The 19,783-nt window shown below is 36.1% G+C and overlaps 1 protein-coding gene across 2 annotated transcripts in view; it reads left to right on the forward strand.

The window, feature by feature from the left end:
• The window catches only part of RNF169 (ring finger protein 169), a 94,026-nt gene that overhangs the window by 46,029 nt on the left and 28,214 nt on the right, over nucleotides 1-19,783 (forward strand). For both annotated transcript variants that reach the window (XR_009009274.1, XM_057553059.1), the window contains exons 3-4: nucleotides 9,293-9,439; nucleotides 14,894-15,012. Coding sequence is in view for 1 of the 2 variants with exons in the window: in XM_057553059.1 (XP_057409042.1) it covers nucleotides 9,293-9,439; nucleotides 14,894-15,012 (266 nt within the window). In the remaining variant the exon portion in view is untranslated. The remainder of the gene's footprint in view (nucleotides 1-9,292; nucleotides 9,440-14,893; nucleotides 15,013-19,783) is intronic.

Here is a 19,783-nt window from a genome sequence, read left to right on the forward strand (position 1 = left end):
ATGTTTTCTTCCAGACATTTTAGAGTTTTAGACTTTACATGTAGGTCTGTGATCCATTTTGAGTTAATTTTTATATATGGTGTGCATATGGATTTCCCAGTTATTCTGGCACCATTTGTTGAAAAGACTATCCTTTCTCCTTTTGCACCTTTGTCAAAAATTAGTTACCCATATATTTATGGGTTTATTTCAAAACTCTGTATTATATCTGTACCATTGATCTGTTTGTTTATTTTCACACCAATACCATGCTGTTTTGATTATTGTAGCTTTATAATAAGTCTTGAAATCCATTAGTATTAATCCTACAATTTTGTTCTTTTTCAAAGTTATTTTGGCTTCTTGGTTCTCTGTATATCCATCTGAATTTTAGTATTGACTTGCCAGTTTCTACAAAAAAACTTGCTGGCATTCTGATTGGGATTGCTAAGCCCTTTTGCTTAGTTTTGAATTGGGTTGTTTGTCTTTCGGTTGTTGAGTTGTAAGAGTTTTTTATGTATTCTGAATATTAAATCCTTATCAGATACATGATTTGCAAATATTTTCTCCCACTCTATAGGTTGTCTTTTCACTTTTTTGATAGTGTCCTTTGCACAAAAGTTTTTAATTTTGATGAAGTCCAATTAACCTGTTTGTTCTTTTTGGCATAAGTTGTTTATGCTTTTCTATTCAGCTTTTTCACTCAGCATAATTATTTTGAGATTCATTCACTTATTACATGTATAAATAGTTTATTCTTTTTTATTGCAGAGTACTATTTCATTGTATAGATATGTCACAATTTGTTTATCTATTTGCCTGTTAATAGACATTTGGGTTGTTTCCAGTTCTTGGCTATTACAAATAAAGCTACTGTGAACATTCACATGCAAGTCTTTGTATAGAATACAATTTTTTTTCTCTTAGGTAAATACTTAGGTATGAGATGGCTGGATCATATGGTAGGTGTGTGTCCTTTTTTAAGAAACTGCCAAACTTTTCCAAAGTGGTTTTACCATTTTAATTCCTACCAGTAGAGTATGAAAGTTCTGGTTTCTCTCAATCTTTGTCAACGTTTGCTGTGGTCAGTCTTTTTAATTTTATCAATTCTAATTGGTGTGTAGTGGTATCTCATTGTGGTTTTAATTTGTATTTCCCTGATGACCAGTGATGTTGAGCATCTTTTCATGTGTTTATTTGTATTTTCTTGCTGTTGAATTTTGAAAGATCTTCAGATACAAGTCTTAACAGGTATATGCTTTGCAAATATTTTTCTCCCAGTGTGTGTCAGTCTTTTCATTTTCTTAGAGCCTTTTTGATGGGTAGAAGTTTTTAACTTTCAAAAAATACAGTTTAGGGCTTCCCTGGTGGTGCAGTGGTTAAGAATCCGCCTGTCAATGTAGGGGACACGGGTTCGAGGCCTGGTCTGGGAAGATCCCACATGCCGCAGAGCAGTTAAGCCCGTGGGCCACAACTACTGAGCCTGCGCTCTAGAGCCCACGTGCCACAACTCCTGAAGCCCGTGCGCCTAGAGCCCATGCTCTGCAACAAGAGAATCCACTGCAATGAGAAGCCCACTCACCACAACGAAAGTAGCCCCCGCTTGCTGCAACTAGAGAAAGCCGCACACAGCAACAAAGAACCAAAGCAGCCAAAAATAAATAAATAAATAAATATATTTATTAAAAAAAAAATACAGCTTATACATTTTTTTTCCTTTGTGGATTTTGCTTTTGGTGTTATATCCAGGAATTCTTTTCCCAGCCCAAAGTCACAAAGATTGGGATTGCATTGAGTCTATAGATCAATTTGGGGAGAACTGACATCTCAATAATTGAGTCTTCATATCCGTCAACATGGTATTCTTCTATTTATTTAGGTCTTCTTTAGTTTCTCTTGGCAGTGTTTTGTGGTTTTCACTTTCCAGATATTTTGTCAGATTTATCTTAAGTATTTCACATTTTTGGATATTACTGTAAGTATTATAATTCTTGCAAGTATATAAAAATAGTGTTGGTTTTTATATTTTGATATTTTATCCTACAACTGTGCTAAACTCATTTAGTAGTTTTAGTAGCTTTTTTGTAGATTCTAGTGGATTTTCTACATGGAGGATCATGTTGTCTGTGAATAATGACTGTTATTATTGGAGGACTTTACTTGCAGATTTTAAAATGATAGTCATCAAGACACTATGGTGTCGACATAAGGAAAAGACATAATCAATGGAATAGAGTATAGTCCTGGAATAGACCCACTCATATATAGTCAGTTGATGTTCACAAAGGCACAAAAGTAATTCAGTGGCAAAAGAACAGTCTTTTCAACAATGGTGCTGGAACAAACTGAATATCCTATGAATAAGTAAAAGTCAATCTTGATCTCTCCTTTATACCATATACAAACATTAATTCAAAATGCATCATAGACTAAATGTAAAAGCTAAAACTATGCAGAAGAAAACAGAAGAAAAAATTATTGACCTTGGGGTAGGCAAAGATTTACTAGACAAGAACCCAAAAAATCCTAATCACAGAAGAAAAAAATGATTTTGAATTTTATTAAAGTTAAAAACCTCCACTCATTTAAGAAATAGGCAAAGCAGGGGCTTCCCTGGTGGCACAGTGGTTGAGAGTCTGCCTGCCAATGCAGGGGACACGGGTTCGAGCCCTGGTCTGGGAAGATCTCACATGCCGCGGAGCAACTGGGCCCGTGAGCCACAGTTACTGAGCCTGCGCGTCTGGAGCCTGTGCTCCGCAACAAGAGAGGCTGCGATAGTGAGAGGCCCGCGCACCGTGATGAAGAGTGGCCCCCACTTGCCGCAACTAGAGAAAGCCCTCGCACAGAAACGAAGACCCAACACAGTCAAAAATAAAAATAAATAAATAAATTTTAAAAAAAAAGTTTAAAAAAAAGAAAGATCAGTTTGGCTACAATATGCAAAATTAAAAAAAAAAAAAAAAGAAATAGGCAAAGCAAAGACTGGGAGAAGATATTCTCAAAATGTGTATCTAACAGCGGACTTTTATCCAGAATTTATAAAAAAAAAACCTCATGCACCTAATAATAAGGTTAAAAAAATAGGATAAGGGCTTCCCTGGTGGCGCAGTGGTTGAGAATCTGCCTGCTAATGCAGGGGACACGGGTTCGAGCCCTGGTCTGGGAAGATCCCACATGCCACGGAGCAGCTGGGCCCGTGAGCCACAACTACTGAGCCTGCGCGTCTGGAGCCTGTGCCCCGCAACGGGAGGGGCCGCGATAGTGAAAGGCCCGCGCACCGCGATGAAGAGCGGTCCCCGCGCCGCGATGAAGAGTGGCCCCCACTTGCCGCAACTAGAGAAAGCCCTCGCACGAACCGAAGACCCAACACAGCCAAAAATAAATAAATAAATAAATAAAGTAGCTATTAAAAAAAAAAAAAATAGGATAAAAGGTTTTATTGAAAATAGACACTTCACAAAAGAAGACATGCTACTAAACATATGAAAAGATGCTCAACATAATTAACCAGCAGGGAAATACTCATTAAAATCACATATAGGATATCCCCTACATCCTCTGGAATAGCTAAAATTAAAAGGCTAAGAATTCCACGTGTCCAAATGAGTATGAGAATGTAAATAAGCTGGAACTCTCATGCATTGTTAGTGGGAATATAATCCTCCCTCGGTATTTGTCGGGGAATGGTTCCAGAAACTCCGTGGATACCAAGATCCATGGATGCTCAAGTCCCTTATATAAAATCGCAGAGTACAGTTGGCCTTTGGTATCTGTGGGCTTGGTGTACATGGGTTCCGCCAAAGACAGATTGATTTTTGATTTTTCATCTGTGGTTGGTTAAATCCACTGATGGTGGAACCCACGGATGTGGAGGGCTGACTGTGTAAAATGGTATAACCTCCACGGGAAACATTTTGGCAGTTTATAAATTTAAACATATACTTACTACTTGACCCAGCAATTCCACTTGTAGCTGTTTAGACAAGCAAAATAAAAACATCTGTTCACAAAAAGACATGAATGTTCATAACAGCTTTATAACAGCCCCAAACTGAATACAACCCAAATGTACAATACTTGAATGGATAAACAAATTGTGGTATATTCATACAATGGAATATAACTCATCCATAAAAGGAATATAATATAATAAACTTAGTAATATGGATGAATATCAAAAATATGCTGTGAATGAATCCTGATATAAAGGAATATATGCTGTATGATTTTATTTTATTTTTTTAATTTTTTTAATTTTTTAAATTTTATTTATTTATTTATTTTTGGCTGTGTTGGGTCTTCGTTTCTGTGCGAGGGCTTTCTCTAGTTGTGGCAAGCGGGGACCACTCTTCATCGCGGTGCGCGGGCCTCTCACTATTGCGGCCTCTCGTTGCGGAGCACAGGCTCCAGTTGCGCAGGCTCAGTAGTTGTGGCTGACGGGCCTAGTTGCTCCGCGGCATGTGGGATCCTCCCAGACCAGGGCTCGAACCCGTGTTCCCTGCATTGGCAGGCAGATTCTCAACCACTGCGCCACCAGGGAAGCCCCTGTATGATTTTATAACAGGTAAAACTAATCTGTAGTCATAGTTATAAGGTTAAGGGTTGCTTAGGGCTGAGTAGCATGGGAGATTGATTACTAGTGGGGTTTTTTTTGTCGTTTGTCTTTGTTTTTGTTTTTGTCTGTGCTGCAAGGCTTGTGGGATCTTAGTTTCCTGACCAGGAATCGAACCTGGGCCCTCGGCAGTGAAAGCACGGAGTCCTAGCCACTGGACCGCCAAAGAATTCCCACTAGTGGGTTTGAAGGGACTTTTTTGGGTGGTAAAAAATGTTCTATATCTTGATTAGGGATACAGTTACATGGATATATACATTTGTCAAAATTCATTGAGCTGTGCATTCCATGTGATCATTTTATCATATGTAGATTATGCCTTAACATAGTTGATTTTTTAAAAATCAGTTCAAAGTGGATTGTAGATCTAAATGTGAAAGGTCAAATAATAAGCTCCTTAAAGATACCACGAGAGAATTTCTGAAATGGGATATAAAAAACACTAATGTTAAATTAAACTATTAAAACCTGGAGCATCTTGTCTTTAAAAGGCACTAACAAGAGAGTGAAAAAGGCAAGCTACCGTGAGAGGGGAAAAAAAGTGTGTGTGTGTGTGTGTATGGGTGTATGTATGTATCTTGTAGGTATATTTTTTTTCTTGAAAATTGCCTCATATTCAAAAAATATAAATAACTCCTACAAATTACTAGGGAAAATCCCAAATATTTTAAAGGAGAAAGGGCAACAATGTGAATAGGCACATCATAAAAGAGAATTTCCAAATAGTCAATAAAGACATGAAAAACTGCTCTAGATCTTTAGTCATCAGAGAAATGCAAATTGAAGTCATAATACGGTATCAATATATATGAACTGAAATGGCTAAAATAGACAATACTGAGTGTTAACAAGGTTGAGAGCAACTGTCATTCTGCTACATTGCAGGTTGGGGTGGGAGTATAATTTGTACAACCAATTTGGGGAAACTATGGCAGTGTACCCGTGCGTTATGACTAAACAGCTTCTCTTTTAGAATATACCCCACAGAACAGTATGTGTATCAGGATACATATTCAAGAATGTTCATAGCAGTTTATTTGTAAATAGCTATAAATTAATAACTACACAAATATCCATTAACAATAGAATTGTTAAGTTGTTTTGTAGTCAAACAATGGAATACTATAAAACAATGAGAAAGAACAACCTACTACATGCAACTACATGGATGAATCTCACAAATGGCATGTTGACTGAAGCAAGACAGATTCAATACATATATAAGATTCCACTTATATAAATTTCAGAAATAGGTGAAATGATTCTTTTTGGTGTGGGAAACTGGGATCATAGTTACTTTGGGGTGAGGAATAGGCACAAGGGGTACTGGTAATATATTGTTTCTTGATCTGGGTGGTAGTTACATGGATGTGCTTATTTTGTATAATTTGTCATTTATGATTTGTACATTATGTATAATGCTTTGATTTTTAAAAGTTTATTTTTGGGAATTCACTGGCGGTCCAGTGGTTAAGACTCTGCGCTTCCACTGCAGGGGTTCGATCTCTGGTCAGGGAACAAAGATCCCGCATGCCACGTGTCCTGGCCAAAAAAAAAAGTTTATTTTTAAAAATTAATGATGACAAAGTAAAGATATTTTGAGGAAAAAAATTACATTGTACTCTTGATAGTGTGGCTGAGAATGAGATTACCGTACAGAAGTCAATAGTTTTTCTTTAATAATTAGCATCTAAAAATGGAGGCAGGGACTTCCCTGGCAGTCCAGTGGTTAGGACTCCCCGCTTCCACTGCAGGGGGCATGGGTTGCATCCTTGGTCAGGGAAGTAAGATCCCGTGAGCTGCTGGGTGTGGCCAATAAATTAAAAAAAAAAAATGGGGGCAGTAATAAGCATTCCACTTGCAGTGGTGGGCGGCTTCACTTGGTACAAGCTGAGATCTCTTTTGTTTTGGCTCCTACTGCTTGCCTCTTGCTTTTAGCTCTAGGGCTTCTCTGTGGTTGCTGCTGCAGTCCCTACCATGAGAACTTACTTGAGTTGTACAAGCCAGTGTCAGGGGTATTTAACATCCAGTGGAGCAAACTTTGGTCAGCAGGATGTGGGAGTCTATTTATATACATGTATATATATATATATATATATATATATATATATATATGCTTCCCCCTTTCTCACTTCTGATTGATAGTCTTGAGCTGCATTGCATACAGTTTCTCATATTGTCTTCTGTAGCCAACTGTCAAGCCAACCACTTTTATTGGCTCGCTGTCTCTCCTTGTTATACTACTCCATCCTTAACTCCTGCTCCCCAATAAAGTATTCATGAATAAGCCTTCTACTCAGACTCTGACCTGCTCCCCATAACAAAGAATTATCTAGCCCAAAATGTCAGTAGTGCTGAGGTTGAGAAATCGTGGTATTTGAAGCCAGTGGTTTGCTTTAAAATCTAAGCTCTTCGATATTCAAACACTGACTTCAGGAAATAACCACTGAATGTCAATTTTTGTGTCTATAAAATGATAATGATAAGGTAAGCTCTATAAACTTAATGCCTGAAACATGGAAGAGTTCAATAAAACAGCAGCTATTGATACTTCTTATTCAAGTTTATATGCTATTTTCTGGCACTCTCAGTCATTTTCGCTGAGTATAAAAACTCTTTCCTAGATACCAAGTTCTCAAGTCCTTATAAGTAACCATCAAAAGGGACAAAAAAAAGCATCTGCAGAACCCAATATAGAGTAAACACCAACATGATTCATGTGAAGATTTAAATGTGTATATGGGTTTTTCAATTTTGTAAATTTTTAGCTTTAAGGTGATGCTGTGTTAGCAGAGACTCAACACGGCAATGAGAAGGTTGTTTTGCCAACAACACACAAGTTCATTGTCAGAAACATTGAGAGCAGCCATAAACATTATTAGGAGGCAAAGGATGCATTCTAAAACACTAGAAAAGCCAGAGAACATAGTATGTAGACACAATTAAGCACAAAAGAAAATAACACTAAAATACGTAAAACAGGAAATTTAATATTTAATTTTTTAAAAATAGCAACGTCTGTGTATGTATATATTGTTGGGGGCTATCCTATGCATTTCGGATGTTTAGTAGCAGTTCCTGGCCTCTACCCACTAGATGCCAGTAGCACCACACACCTTATCCCCTCAGTTGTGACAGCCAAAAGTGTCTCCAGACATTGCCAGATGTATCCTGAGAGGCAAAATCAGCCTTGGTTGAGAACAACCGAGGTAAACATAGATTTGAATTTCAGCTCCAAGGCTATGGCTCTGTGAATTTGCCATATTTTTTTTTAAACCTTAGTTTTGTTTTTTAATTTTTAAAGTAGAGATAATGAGATAATTTAACAGTGCTTTAACTCTGCATCTGACACATAGAGTTCAGTAAATGATAATGTGATGCTAAAACCTGTTTTTTGTGTGTGCCACTCCGCCTTTCTATCCTCTAAAAGTGAAATGCCCCTTTGTAGCCTGTGGTCATCTAAGATCATTAAAAGGCATTGATCTAAGATCATTAAAAGGCATTGATCTTTCATGTGGGCAGTTAGCATAGACTTCAGGTTTGCTTTCTACCTAGCTATGGATTAGCTTTCTTCCTCTTGTGTTCTCCTCCTGATGTAACATTGTTTATGGTGTTCTTTGCATATTCATAACCTCTTGAATTAGACTCAGCATGTTAAAGACTAGTTCAGGCTTACTGGAATCATACCTATAGAAATTGGAAAGATAAGACTAAATCTTTATTGTTGTTCATTGTTATTGTTGTTTTTGTTTTTTAACCCAGGTGACAGCCAATGAAAAATATTTATTTGTTCTTTAATTTTATTTTATAAGTATGATTAAAAATATTAATAGCATAGAATTGTTTTCATATACATTGTCATTTAAATTTTATTAAAATCCCAGGCAATGAAAAGAGAATAAAGGGAGGTTAGGAAAGGGAACTCTTGATATACTGTAAGTATATAGCAAGATACTACAGTAAATACTTTATATTATTATCTCATTTATTTCTTACAGCAATATCTGCAAAGTAAGTAGCATTGTCCTATTTTGTAGGTGAGCATATGGTGGTTCATTTGCCCAAGATCATATAGCTGCTAATAAGTGACAGAACCACTAGAACCCAGGTTTTAAATGCCAAAACCCATCTTATTTTCATAATGCCGTGCTACCTCCCCCAAATGAGGAGCATATTAGTCTGCCTTAACTTTCTTTGTACACCATGTATCTTGACCTATCCTGTGGATCACAAGATCCACATAAATTGTAGAACGTTGGAACTGTGATAAGCCATTTTTTCTGTTTCCAGTAGGCCCAAAGACCTGTCTTGCCTAGACCAACTTCTCTGGCCCTCTGTGGCCTACATCTTTGCTGTTCTCCTGGTCCAGTGCAGTTATATCTGGTTTATGAGAGTAAGGAAAGTTTTTAGGTTCCGCCTTTTTTGGCTAAGTGAATAAACCTTATTTTTTGATTATGTGTATTATCTTAGCCTTTGTGATTTCATATAGCTCAAGAATGCAGAGCAGTTAAATCTTAAGCCATGAAGGGAATGTTTGGCAAGATTCAAGTAAAAGTAGACTTAAAAATTAAGAGGGCTTTATATCAAATAAGAAAATAGTCTCAAAACTTTCCTGTTTGTTCTAATAGACTACTGCGTAAAAGATGTTTTTAAGTCTATAGTTGCCTAAAAGTACTGTCTTGGTGTGATTTGTATTTTTAGCTGAGAGAAGAAAAGTTACAAGAGGAGAAAACCTTTGAAGATCAAATCCACAGGCTGTTACCAGAGGATACAGAAATGGGAAAAAGGAAAGTGGATGAACAGAAAAAAAGAGATGAGCCATTAGTACTGAAGACAAATCTAGAGCGCGTAAGTAGATCACCTTTTTGATGGACACCTGCCTCAAAATCAGCAGTTGGCCCAGGTGATGTGGATCTGAAAAACCTTTGTTGGTGAACAGTAACAGTCATTGACTGTGCAGCTTAAGAGTAGTGAAGAACTTAGCGTTCAGATGGAGAGCTGGAGAAAATGATTTGTGAATGGGACAATGAGACTTGTGTGGAAAGATTAAGGGGGAACAGTGGGGGAAAAAGGTGAGTGAGAGGAAGAACCTAGTATAGTATACTACTTGTGGTAAGTTTTATACATATATTGTCATTTTGATTTATGAGTTGTTATTTGACATCTGAGTTCTGTATGTGTTATATCCTCAACTAGATTTCCTTATAGTTTGTATTTTACTTCCCTTTACTCTTTATAATGCCTCAAACAGCACAGTTCTATTTACAAAGTAGGTCCTCAATATTAGATTACTTAGTTTAAACTTAACCTAATTATACTTCTAATTGGGCCAAATCTTTCCTGAATTTTTTTTCGTTACTTATTTACCAAGCAAATTACTGGAAAATATTGTAAATGGTATATTTAACTAATACAAGAAAGCACTTTTGGAGGATCCACTGATTACGGCTCAAATGGATGATTATACTTGTTTTTTTTAATTTAGTAATTCATATTGGATTAGACATCTTCTATTACTTGCTATATGTACTTAGCATACCTTTAGAGTCATATCTATTAAAATGTTTTGTGATTCAGGCTCGTTAGTATTTCAGGCTATATTTTTAATTAGGTGGATTTAATAAAGCTTTACCATATATAAAGACAGACAACATACCAGAATAGAGGGGAAAAAAATCTCTAGACCTGAAGTCTGCCTGTCAAACAGGTTCCAGCATTGTTACAGATTGTACAACTTTGGCCAGGTTACTTAATTTCTCTGTGCTTTAGGTTTACTCTTTGCAAAGGCATTTTTCCTGAACTTCAAAATTTGAGATTACTTAAGCTTTCTTGGATTGATAGTATTTGCTGACTGTCAATGTATATGTGGGGTTTTTTAACCCAGTTATAATAATAATAATTGTTACTATTTAATTATTGTTAAAAGCAACCATTTGCATTCCAACCTTCTAAAAGATTCAGTTTAACAAATATGAAATGCTTATGTACTCTCAATGCTCTGTTCATTGGGAACTACAAAAGGAAAAAGACTGCTTTTGGAGAGAATACAGTTTATCTAGGAAGGCAAGAATAAAATATATGATAGTCTTGTGCATATAGTATGTCTTCTGACTAATAGCCCCAACTGTTGTCTGTAGTCTCTAAAGACCGCAAACTCTGCCTCTTCACCCCAACAGGACTGTCCATTAGTGTCCTCAGGGAAAACAGCCCAGAAAGGCATTTCTTTTTAGGACAAACCAATTTTGACAAAGAGAGCTTACTCTTTACTATGGTCCTTTGATAGAAAGAACCTATTGTTTTCGGCCTTGCCAGATCTAGGTTTCCTCCAGGAAATGATCTCTAGTATTAATTCATAGCAAGGATGGGAAATTGCTCTAATTATTTTTTCTTTTGCCACTATAATCTTTGAAGTAGAAATTCATTACATCAACCTAAAATTTAATCTTAAAAGGAATCAGGAAGTACAAATCCTGATTGGCAATGGCCAGTTTTGCAAAATTTCCTGTACATTGAATAAAATCAGATCTATGAACACTTTAAGTTTTAGATTTTTGTGATTTTACCTTTTTTCTGTTTGCTTTTATATTTTATATTTTTGAGGACTTTTACAATTTTACTTTAAATATGTCTTAAGAAATTTTGGTGTTGAACAAATAATTTCATTTAGTTTGGCCAAGGATACATTCATATTGGGACTGAAAAGAAGCTCAAGTGGTCTCAGTGGAAAGCCAGCTGAAGGATTATATTTTATAGAGAGACTATTATGATTAGAGCTGGACTGATCATTTCACCCTCCTGCTCCAAAAACCTCAGTGGCTCCCCATTTCCTGTGGAATTAAATGAGAACTCTTCACCCCAACATTCAGGTCCTTAGTATTATTCTAGCTTATCTTTCCATTTTTGCTTACATCCGAGAACTCCAGGGAACAGAGCTGTTTGCTTTCCCCCAAATGTATAATCTATGCTTTCCCTCCTGAGAATCCTTGCTCTTGCATTTCATCTCATTGAAATGCCACTGACCTTACCTGTTGAAAGGCTATTTATCTTTCCATGTCCAGTTCAAAAGCTGTCACCTTCCTGGAACCTATAGGGATTCCTCACTTTTTTCTCCACTCCCATCATCCATTCTCTTCAACTTTCCTCTCCTCACTTTGTAACTTTTATAGGACTTATTTCATTCTTCCTTACATTATGGTTATTTGTGTGTTTGTGTTTCTCTACTTAATTTGTAAGTTTGTTAAGTATAGGAAATGTGTCTTACCGTTTTTTAAATCTCCCATAGTACCTTGCACATCACAAGTGTTTGATACGTGTTTATCAAGTTGAATCCAAACAGAGGAAGAAAAGTGCTTATTCTAGAAACAGTTATTTGTTCAGAAAGAAAATAAAATAGGCATGATGTTTAATTTATTATGATTTGTTATGGTGCAGTTAATACCGACAATAGTGCAAATTGTTGGAAAACAATTTGGTGTAACAATTATAGTCATACCAAAGGTTATAAAGTTGAAAGTGAAAAACTGCTTGTCATCCCATAACCTAGAGATAACTCCTATAAACATTTTGGTGAATATCCTTCCAGACTTCTTTTCTAAGTGTGTTTGTGTGTGTGTGTGTGTGTGTGTGTGTATAAAATATATTGTTTTTCTTTTCAGAAAATGTAACCCAGTATACATACTGTTTTATAACCTTCTTTAATAAATTATAAGTCTTGGATGTCTTTCCATGTAAATAAAGAATCCCATATCATTATTTAGTGGTCTGCTAGTTATTCTTTACTGTAGAATTTATCCAATTAATTTGTTTAATTAATCTGTTGATATTTTGCTGTCTTAAACCACTGCTGTGATGAAATCCACATGTCTCATTAGTTCCTTATAAATTACTAGAAGTAGAATGATCAGATTAAAGGGAATGTACTTTTTAAGACTTTTTGGTACTTATTATTCAGTTGACCTCCAGAAAGTTTGTATTAAACTTTGAACTTTAAAGTTTGTATTAAACAATAGTAGACATGTGCTAAACTGATTTCCTCACACCCTTGCCAACCCTGGGTATTATCATTCTTTTAATTTTTTTTAGGCACAACATTTAAAAAAATATCATTTTAGAGATTTCCATTTTAGGAATCGATTGTCCTATAGGCTTGTTTTTATCCAAAGTTAAAGATGAGAGGTAAATATTTTCCTATCTTATGGCTCTAGGTTTTGTGAGGGTAGAAATATAGAGGGATTGGGGGTCAGGGTACCTTCTGTTTATATAATTATTTATTTATAATAATGTAAATTTATTTTCAACAATTAAAAGGGACCTGGCATATACCTACTATAATACCAGAGTTTTTTCTTAAAAGATTAATAGTATTAAAATTGATATAAATAAAATCTGTCTTTTGTTGAGCACTTACTACTTGTGAGCTAATGCACTATGTGTTTTTAATGGTTTATCACAATATATGTAGTAGACAGATCATTTTTAATTTTATAGATGAGAAACTGAGGCTCAAAAAGGTAAAGCAACTAACCTATAGTGACAGTGATAGCTAAGTAATAGAGCTGGAATTTGAACATTCTTTTATTTGGTACCGAATTGATTATGCAGAAAGACCTAAAAAAAATTGCCATTATTTATCCCCTGTTGAGTCTGTTGATGTCAAAACTTTTTCTTTCTTTCCAATAAATTTGGTAATGGGTTAGTGCCATTAAAGTTTCTCCAGTGAATAGTTTGTACAACAGGGTTCTTTAAGGAGTGATAGATACCCTACAAAATTGAAAAGCTTCTCTGTAAATTGTAATCCTTCAACTGTTTCTCAAAGGCTGTTGGAAACATAGCCTGTTGTATGAATGTGCCTATCAACCTAGAGAATAACAAAGCATTTAAGGAATACAGGGTACTCTGAGCCATAAGATGCCTTGCATGCCTCTGTCTACAACTCTAACTTTGATAGTCATTTAATCGTTAGAAAACTGGTTAATCATTAGACGTTTTTTGTTTACCTACTATATAATGGTATCAGAAGTTTTAAAGAAAAGGTGGTCACTTGCTCTCAAAGAGTCTGTTGTCTACAGCAGAAATCAGACTCCTAAATAAGAAGCTACGGTTCAGTGTGATTAGTTGCTCCCCCTAGAAAGAAGACACTCATATTGAATCATGAGCAAATCCTCATATGTGTATGCAAAAGACACACGTAAAAGAAACTTTGAATGTAAATTTAAAGACTCAAAAAGAGACTCTAAAATAAAATGAAGGTAAATGAATGAGTGTCAGCAAGATGGAAAAAGCTGATCTAAGGGTATTTGGAAGCGAAAGTGACATTTAAGATGCCTCTGAAAGGCCAGTGAGTATTTTAGGCAGAGAATGTGGAAGGAGAATCTTAGGCAAAGGGACTAATAGCATGTACAAAAGAATAGGAGTTTTGAAAGACTATGATGGTACATGTGGAGAGTAGAAAGTAGTATGATTACAGTAGAGCTCAAGGAGTTCCCTGTGTGGGAACTGGTGGGAGAAAAACTTGGAAGAAGATTGGATCTAGTTTCTGAAGGTTATTGGGTCATGCTGAGGTATTTAGACTTTATCCTGAAGTCACCAACGGTTAAGCAGGGGAGTGATGGGATTCTGTCTGTGTGTTTGATAACATGGAGGGGATTGGAGGGAAGAAAGGCTGGAGAGAGCAAGACCCATAAGTAGATTATTGCAGTGGTCAAGGCAGAAGATGATGAGAATCTAAGGAAAGGCAGTGACAATGAGTATACATGAGAAGAGTTAGATCTGAAAGACATTCGAGGAGTAGAATGGAGCAAAGTGGAAATAACGTGGAGGCAGTTTGGAGACAGATGCTCTGGATCACAGTGCCAACGTTAACTCCTTATTAACTCTACAATCCTAGGCGAATTAACTACTCTGAGCCTCAGTTTGCCATCTGTAAAAGGTAATAATCCCTTCTTAGTGGGGTAGGTTAAAGAGTAGATGAAATAAAATATTTGGATGTGTTGGGGTACTCAAAACCTCTATACAATGTTATTAATGACTTTGAAGAAAGGAAAGGAAAGAGTCATGGGTGACATTGAAGCTTCTAACTGGGTTGGTAGGGGGACTTAGAGAAGAGAAATATTGAGTTTGATTTTGGATATATTAAGTTTGAGCTGCATTTGGGATATACAGATTGGGATCCCAAGAGGCAGTTGGAAACATAGATTGGAACTCAGAGAGAACATGTAATAGAAAGAGAGATTTGAACAATAGCTTTGGGAGATTCCGTGGGAACCCCAAATGGACAGTGTTGTCTCCCTTGTCTCCTGCCAGTGTCCTGCACGTCTCTCAGATTCAGAGAATGAAGAACCTTCTCGAGGCAAGATGATACAGACACACCGCTCGGCATTTGTTTCCAAGAACAACTCCTACTCCTTATCTTTCCTGGCAGGGTAAGAGACTGATACTGAATTCAGTCAGGGTTCTTTCATTTTGGGATATGAGACAAAAGGGACTGGGGGAGCTTTAAAGTGTTCATTGTAGCTACTTTGGGGGAGGTGGGAGTGAGGGAAAATGGGGGAACTGGTTTTCAAATATGGGTTAGGAATAAAGGGCTGACCTGAAATTTTAAAGAAAAGTAAATTTTACCCATTTCGGGTATCCTCAGGATAAGATTGTACTAATTGCTCTGCTGCAGAGTTGAACTTTCTTTTCTGGGAGGAAACAACAAAGCCTTCTTCAACAACCATTGATATTGAAGACAATATCCATGGATTTTCTTTGTGGACTTTTTTCTCTTAATAGGAACTTGAGGCCAGAGTTGATTTATTTACAATGCCTGGAACTAAAATATATATTGATAGGTTTCAAGAGGGCAAACTAAAAAGTTTTCAAGACCTTTGTCAAGGCATTTCTTGTTCCTTTAGACTTTGCAGGCCCTGGGGAGGAAAGGAAGGAGGAATTGGATGAATGTTGGGTGATGGAAGAATAATGAAGGGCTTGGTGGAAGGAAGGAAAGAAGGATGGATAGATGGATGGATAGATAGGTAGGTAGGTAGGTAGATAGATAGCAGGAGGGAAAGAAAGGGAAGAAGAAATGAAAGAAGGGAGGAAGGCTAGAAGGAATCATTTATTCAACAGACAGTAGGTACTACGTGCCATGCCCTCTCTTTTAATATAAAAAGACACAGTCTTTACCCCATTTTGTTGTCTTTTTTGATTTAAAGCTGGCATTGCTCACCCTTATTTCTAGGGTTCTTCTCCTCCTTCCCACAGCACTATGAAGTGTATCTCTCTTGCTGTTCCTATGGACATATACCTGGACCCTTTATATCTTAAGGCTTTTTATTGCTATTCACTAGTAAATATGACCAAAAAAAATCTACCAAGTTTAAGAATGTTATAAAGTTCATACTATTGTGATCCCTGTTGTTTTTATATCTGAATCCTTTTGGTATATGTTCTGATTTTCCTGTTCTTTCTTTTTTTTCTTTAAATTTTATTGGAGTATAGTTGATTTACAATGTTGTGTTAGTTTCAGGTGTACAGCAAAGTGATTCAGTTATACATATACATATATTCATTCTTTTTCAGATTCTTTTCCCATATAGGTTATTACAGAATATTGAGTATTTCCTCTTATTTCTGTGAGTAAAATTCACTAAACCTCTCCTTCTCTTAAATGCCTCCCCTTCTCTGGGTGATGGTAACTCCTTTCAGGAAGGCCCTTTCCTAAACTGTTTATTCACTCATTTGACATTTGTTGAATGGCCACTGGATTGTAGCCACTGTAGCTTGACTGATGAAATGAGAACCCAATATGTAAGATGTAAGCCAGTGTACTTAACCGTTTATGGTGATGATGAAACTCTTGCTCTTTGCATATGAGCTTGAACTATAGATGCCCTGTAAAGTTAAAAAATTCAAGATTGCTTGACTAAGAATCGTCAGCTTCTGAATGTGTATGTGGATTTTTCCCCATTTATAGTGGGTGTATCTTAATGATTATTAGAGGGATCTACTGAAAAGAGAAAAAGATCATATTAATTCCAATCAAGTCACAATAAATATCCCCTGAAACAAATAAATGTTGCTTTATGCAGTCTGTGATTAGTTAATTAATATCTCTTCATTTGAAATTACTTGGGAAAAAGGAAAATTTTATTAAAACCCAAATATTATGCCAAGGCCAAATTGCCCCAATTAATTGGAGTGGACACTGGATAGGTGAACTACTTATTACCAATTCCAGTCTCTACCCCTGTAATTCATTCATTTAAAGGGGTAGAAGGTTAATATGTTGTTACTTAGAAATGCCTACCAAGGAACTTAGAAAATTCTTCTCTAAAGGGCAAAATGTAAAGTCTATACAGAGGGGTGTGCTTTTGATTATGTGTGGCTCTGGAATATGTGTAGTATATCTTCTTTTCCTGCTCCTTGGCCCATCCTTGCCCTTAGTATGTATCGTTGAGTCACAATGGGATTAATTTATAGGAAAATATTTACTTAACATGTTATTGTTAAGAAATGTTGCAATCAGTATTATACATTTATGGATTTCAGCATTTATTTTTTCCAAATATCCAAGGTTGTGGGCTGAGTTCAGTTATTAGTACAGTTTTTTAAAAAAATTAATTGGATTTGGTTGGTAGGGTTATCTTTGTAGGAAATAGTTTGCTGATGTCATGGAAACTTTAGGTTGGAAAATCTATTATGGTAATACTGTGAATTGCATCTCTTATTTAGTCAACATGTTTTACTTCTTAGTTAAGCAAATATTAAGTTTCAATTCTAAATGATATTTAGGAAAACAATATGAAGTTGTTAGTGCTGACAATGAGATGAGGCATATGGATATATTAACAAGAGAATTAGTGTGGTGATGGTTGCATAGCGATGTGCCTGTAAACTTAAAATGGTTAAAATGGTAACTTTCATGTTATATATATTTTACCACAAGAAAAAAAGAAGTAGCACTGTTAACAGTTTTGGGATATTTCAAATGCACTTTTTTCTGTCTGTTAAGCAATAACAGAAGAATAGGTTTTTCTCTGCAAGTTTGTTTCCTAAAGAGAGTTCATCTGTAAAAGCTTTAAAGTTTTTTCCATCTGTATTTAAATCAAATTAATCTGCATTTATTTTACTTACCTACTTTATAAACTTTTCTTTCTTAAGCCCAAAAGCATGGAGTTAAGAGTGAGTAGTCCTGATAGGATGGTTATTTTGGAAGGAATCCATCAATAGATTCTGGCCGAGTCTTGCCAGTAGCTCAGTCTATTTTCATTTGAAACATTCAAAGCAAAGAATGTTTTGCAGCACTATTAATAAAGTTCTATAGCCCTTTTAAAATGAAACTTCTTCCAAATAGGCACATAGAGTAATAGTTAACCCAAGGTCATTTCTAAGTTAATTATAAAATATATGTGAATTGAAAAGAATTAACTTGAACCATAAGATATATAATTATAAATTTAGGCTTTTATTTTAAATATCTGAAAAACTGGTTTGTTTATTTGTTTAAATTTATTTCCCTTCATTCCTCATGCCCTCTTCACCACTAGAAGAATCAAACAAAAAACGTGGTTGCAAGTTATTCTAAAAGCTCAGTCTGGAAAAACTTTCTCTGTTGAGCTAGTGTCTTTTCTAAGAGCTACACGTTCAGTTGTGTTTTCCTCTTTGCTTTGGCTGTCAGGAAGTTTAGAATTAAGACAGAGTTTTCAGTTCAGTCATCATGGCCTTCCAACATGGCATGTAATTTAAAAAAATAATTTTTGGTATACTCTTCTCATATTTATTACTTAATGTGGTCTTTATTAACGCTCATTCTTTATGTATTTTTACTGTAAGTCACTTAAAATTCTTCTTGGGAATAGGGTATAACCATAAAAAGAAATATAATCAAACCATCTATCCTCCTTCCAGTTTAAAAAATGAAAAAAAGAAAGTGATGCAGTAATGCCAGTACTGCCGTTCTGTACAAAACTGTATCTTAAGTAAATGGTGAGATTACCGGCATATGATAAGCCTTCAGTGAGTATAGCTGCTGCTATTTTGTTGTTATCTTCTTTTAGAACTCTTAGAACTGAAAAGGATCTTAAATATTGTTTTATCTAATTCCTTTGTTTTATGGGTGAGAAGACTAAAGCTCAGGGAGAGACCATGGCTTGCCAAATCTTAGACTGCTAGAGTAGTAGGACGATGAGTTAGAACTGAGATTTCTTGGCTCTTTCCACTATACCCTTCTGTCCCCCATGACTTTCTTATAGATCCCTATGCTGCCTCTGCCCATTTTCCCACTAGGCTTTAAATCCTTTGCAAGCAGGGACAAAAATCTTGTTTACCATTGTATTCACAGTACTTAGTACAGTGCCTGGCACATAGTAGAGGCTCAATAAATACTTGTGGAATGTTTAATGAGATAGGTCTTGTGCCCTTGGGTAGGTTAAAGGGGGCTTTGTCAGAATTGTCAAACTTGCAGTCTCTAGGAGGGAGGACTCTGGGAGCTGTGGAGGAAACAGATTGGCTGGTGGCTGTTGTTTAGACTAGATTCCATAGGATTAATATGGGATTTAGGGGGAGTCTAATGACCACATTGATAAAGCTTTTATACTATAAAGTTGCCTTTAGCTCTTTAATACATTAGCAGTAGCTTATGAGGATCCTTTTTATAGATTCTGTAAAAGAAAAATCTGTGTTACACTGAGTAATAATTAAGCCTTAATTAAGTAGAAATTAACTACATTATTTTGTTTTCTAATGTCCAAATACTTTAAGCCTGAGTCTGTGGTTCAGAGTGGGGTACAGCAAAAGAGACCTGAAGTGTCTGTGCTTCCTCTAAGGTGTGTGTGTAAGGAGAGATAGAGACAGAGACTGACTGCAGACTCAGTCATATTAACTGCATGCCCAGCCAGTGTTGGAGTGAATTAAAATATGCAGACTTGTTCCTCTTTTTTAAAATGAACGAATGAAAATATAGATGCTTTCAGCGGACAGATACCAGACACATAAATGATGTGATACTGGAGGACTAGCTTTATTATTTTTTAATTAATTTATTTTATTTTTGGCTGTGTTGGGTCCTCGTTGCTGTGCACGGGCTTTCTCTGGTTGCAGCGAGTGGGGGCTACTCTTCCTTGTGGTGCACGGACTTCTCATCGCGGTGGCTTCTCCTGTTGCGGAGTGTGGGCTCTATGCACGCGGGCTTCAGTAATTGTGGCTCGTGGG

Source organism: Balaenoptera acutorostrata, chromosome 9 (assembly GCF_949987535.1).
Source record: "Balaenoptera acutorostrata chromosome 9, mBalAcu1.1, whole genome shotgun sequence".
NCBI classification, from domain to species: Eukaryota; Metazoa; Chordata; class Mammalia; order Artiodactyla; family Balaenopteridae; genus Balaenoptera; species Balaenoptera acutorostrata.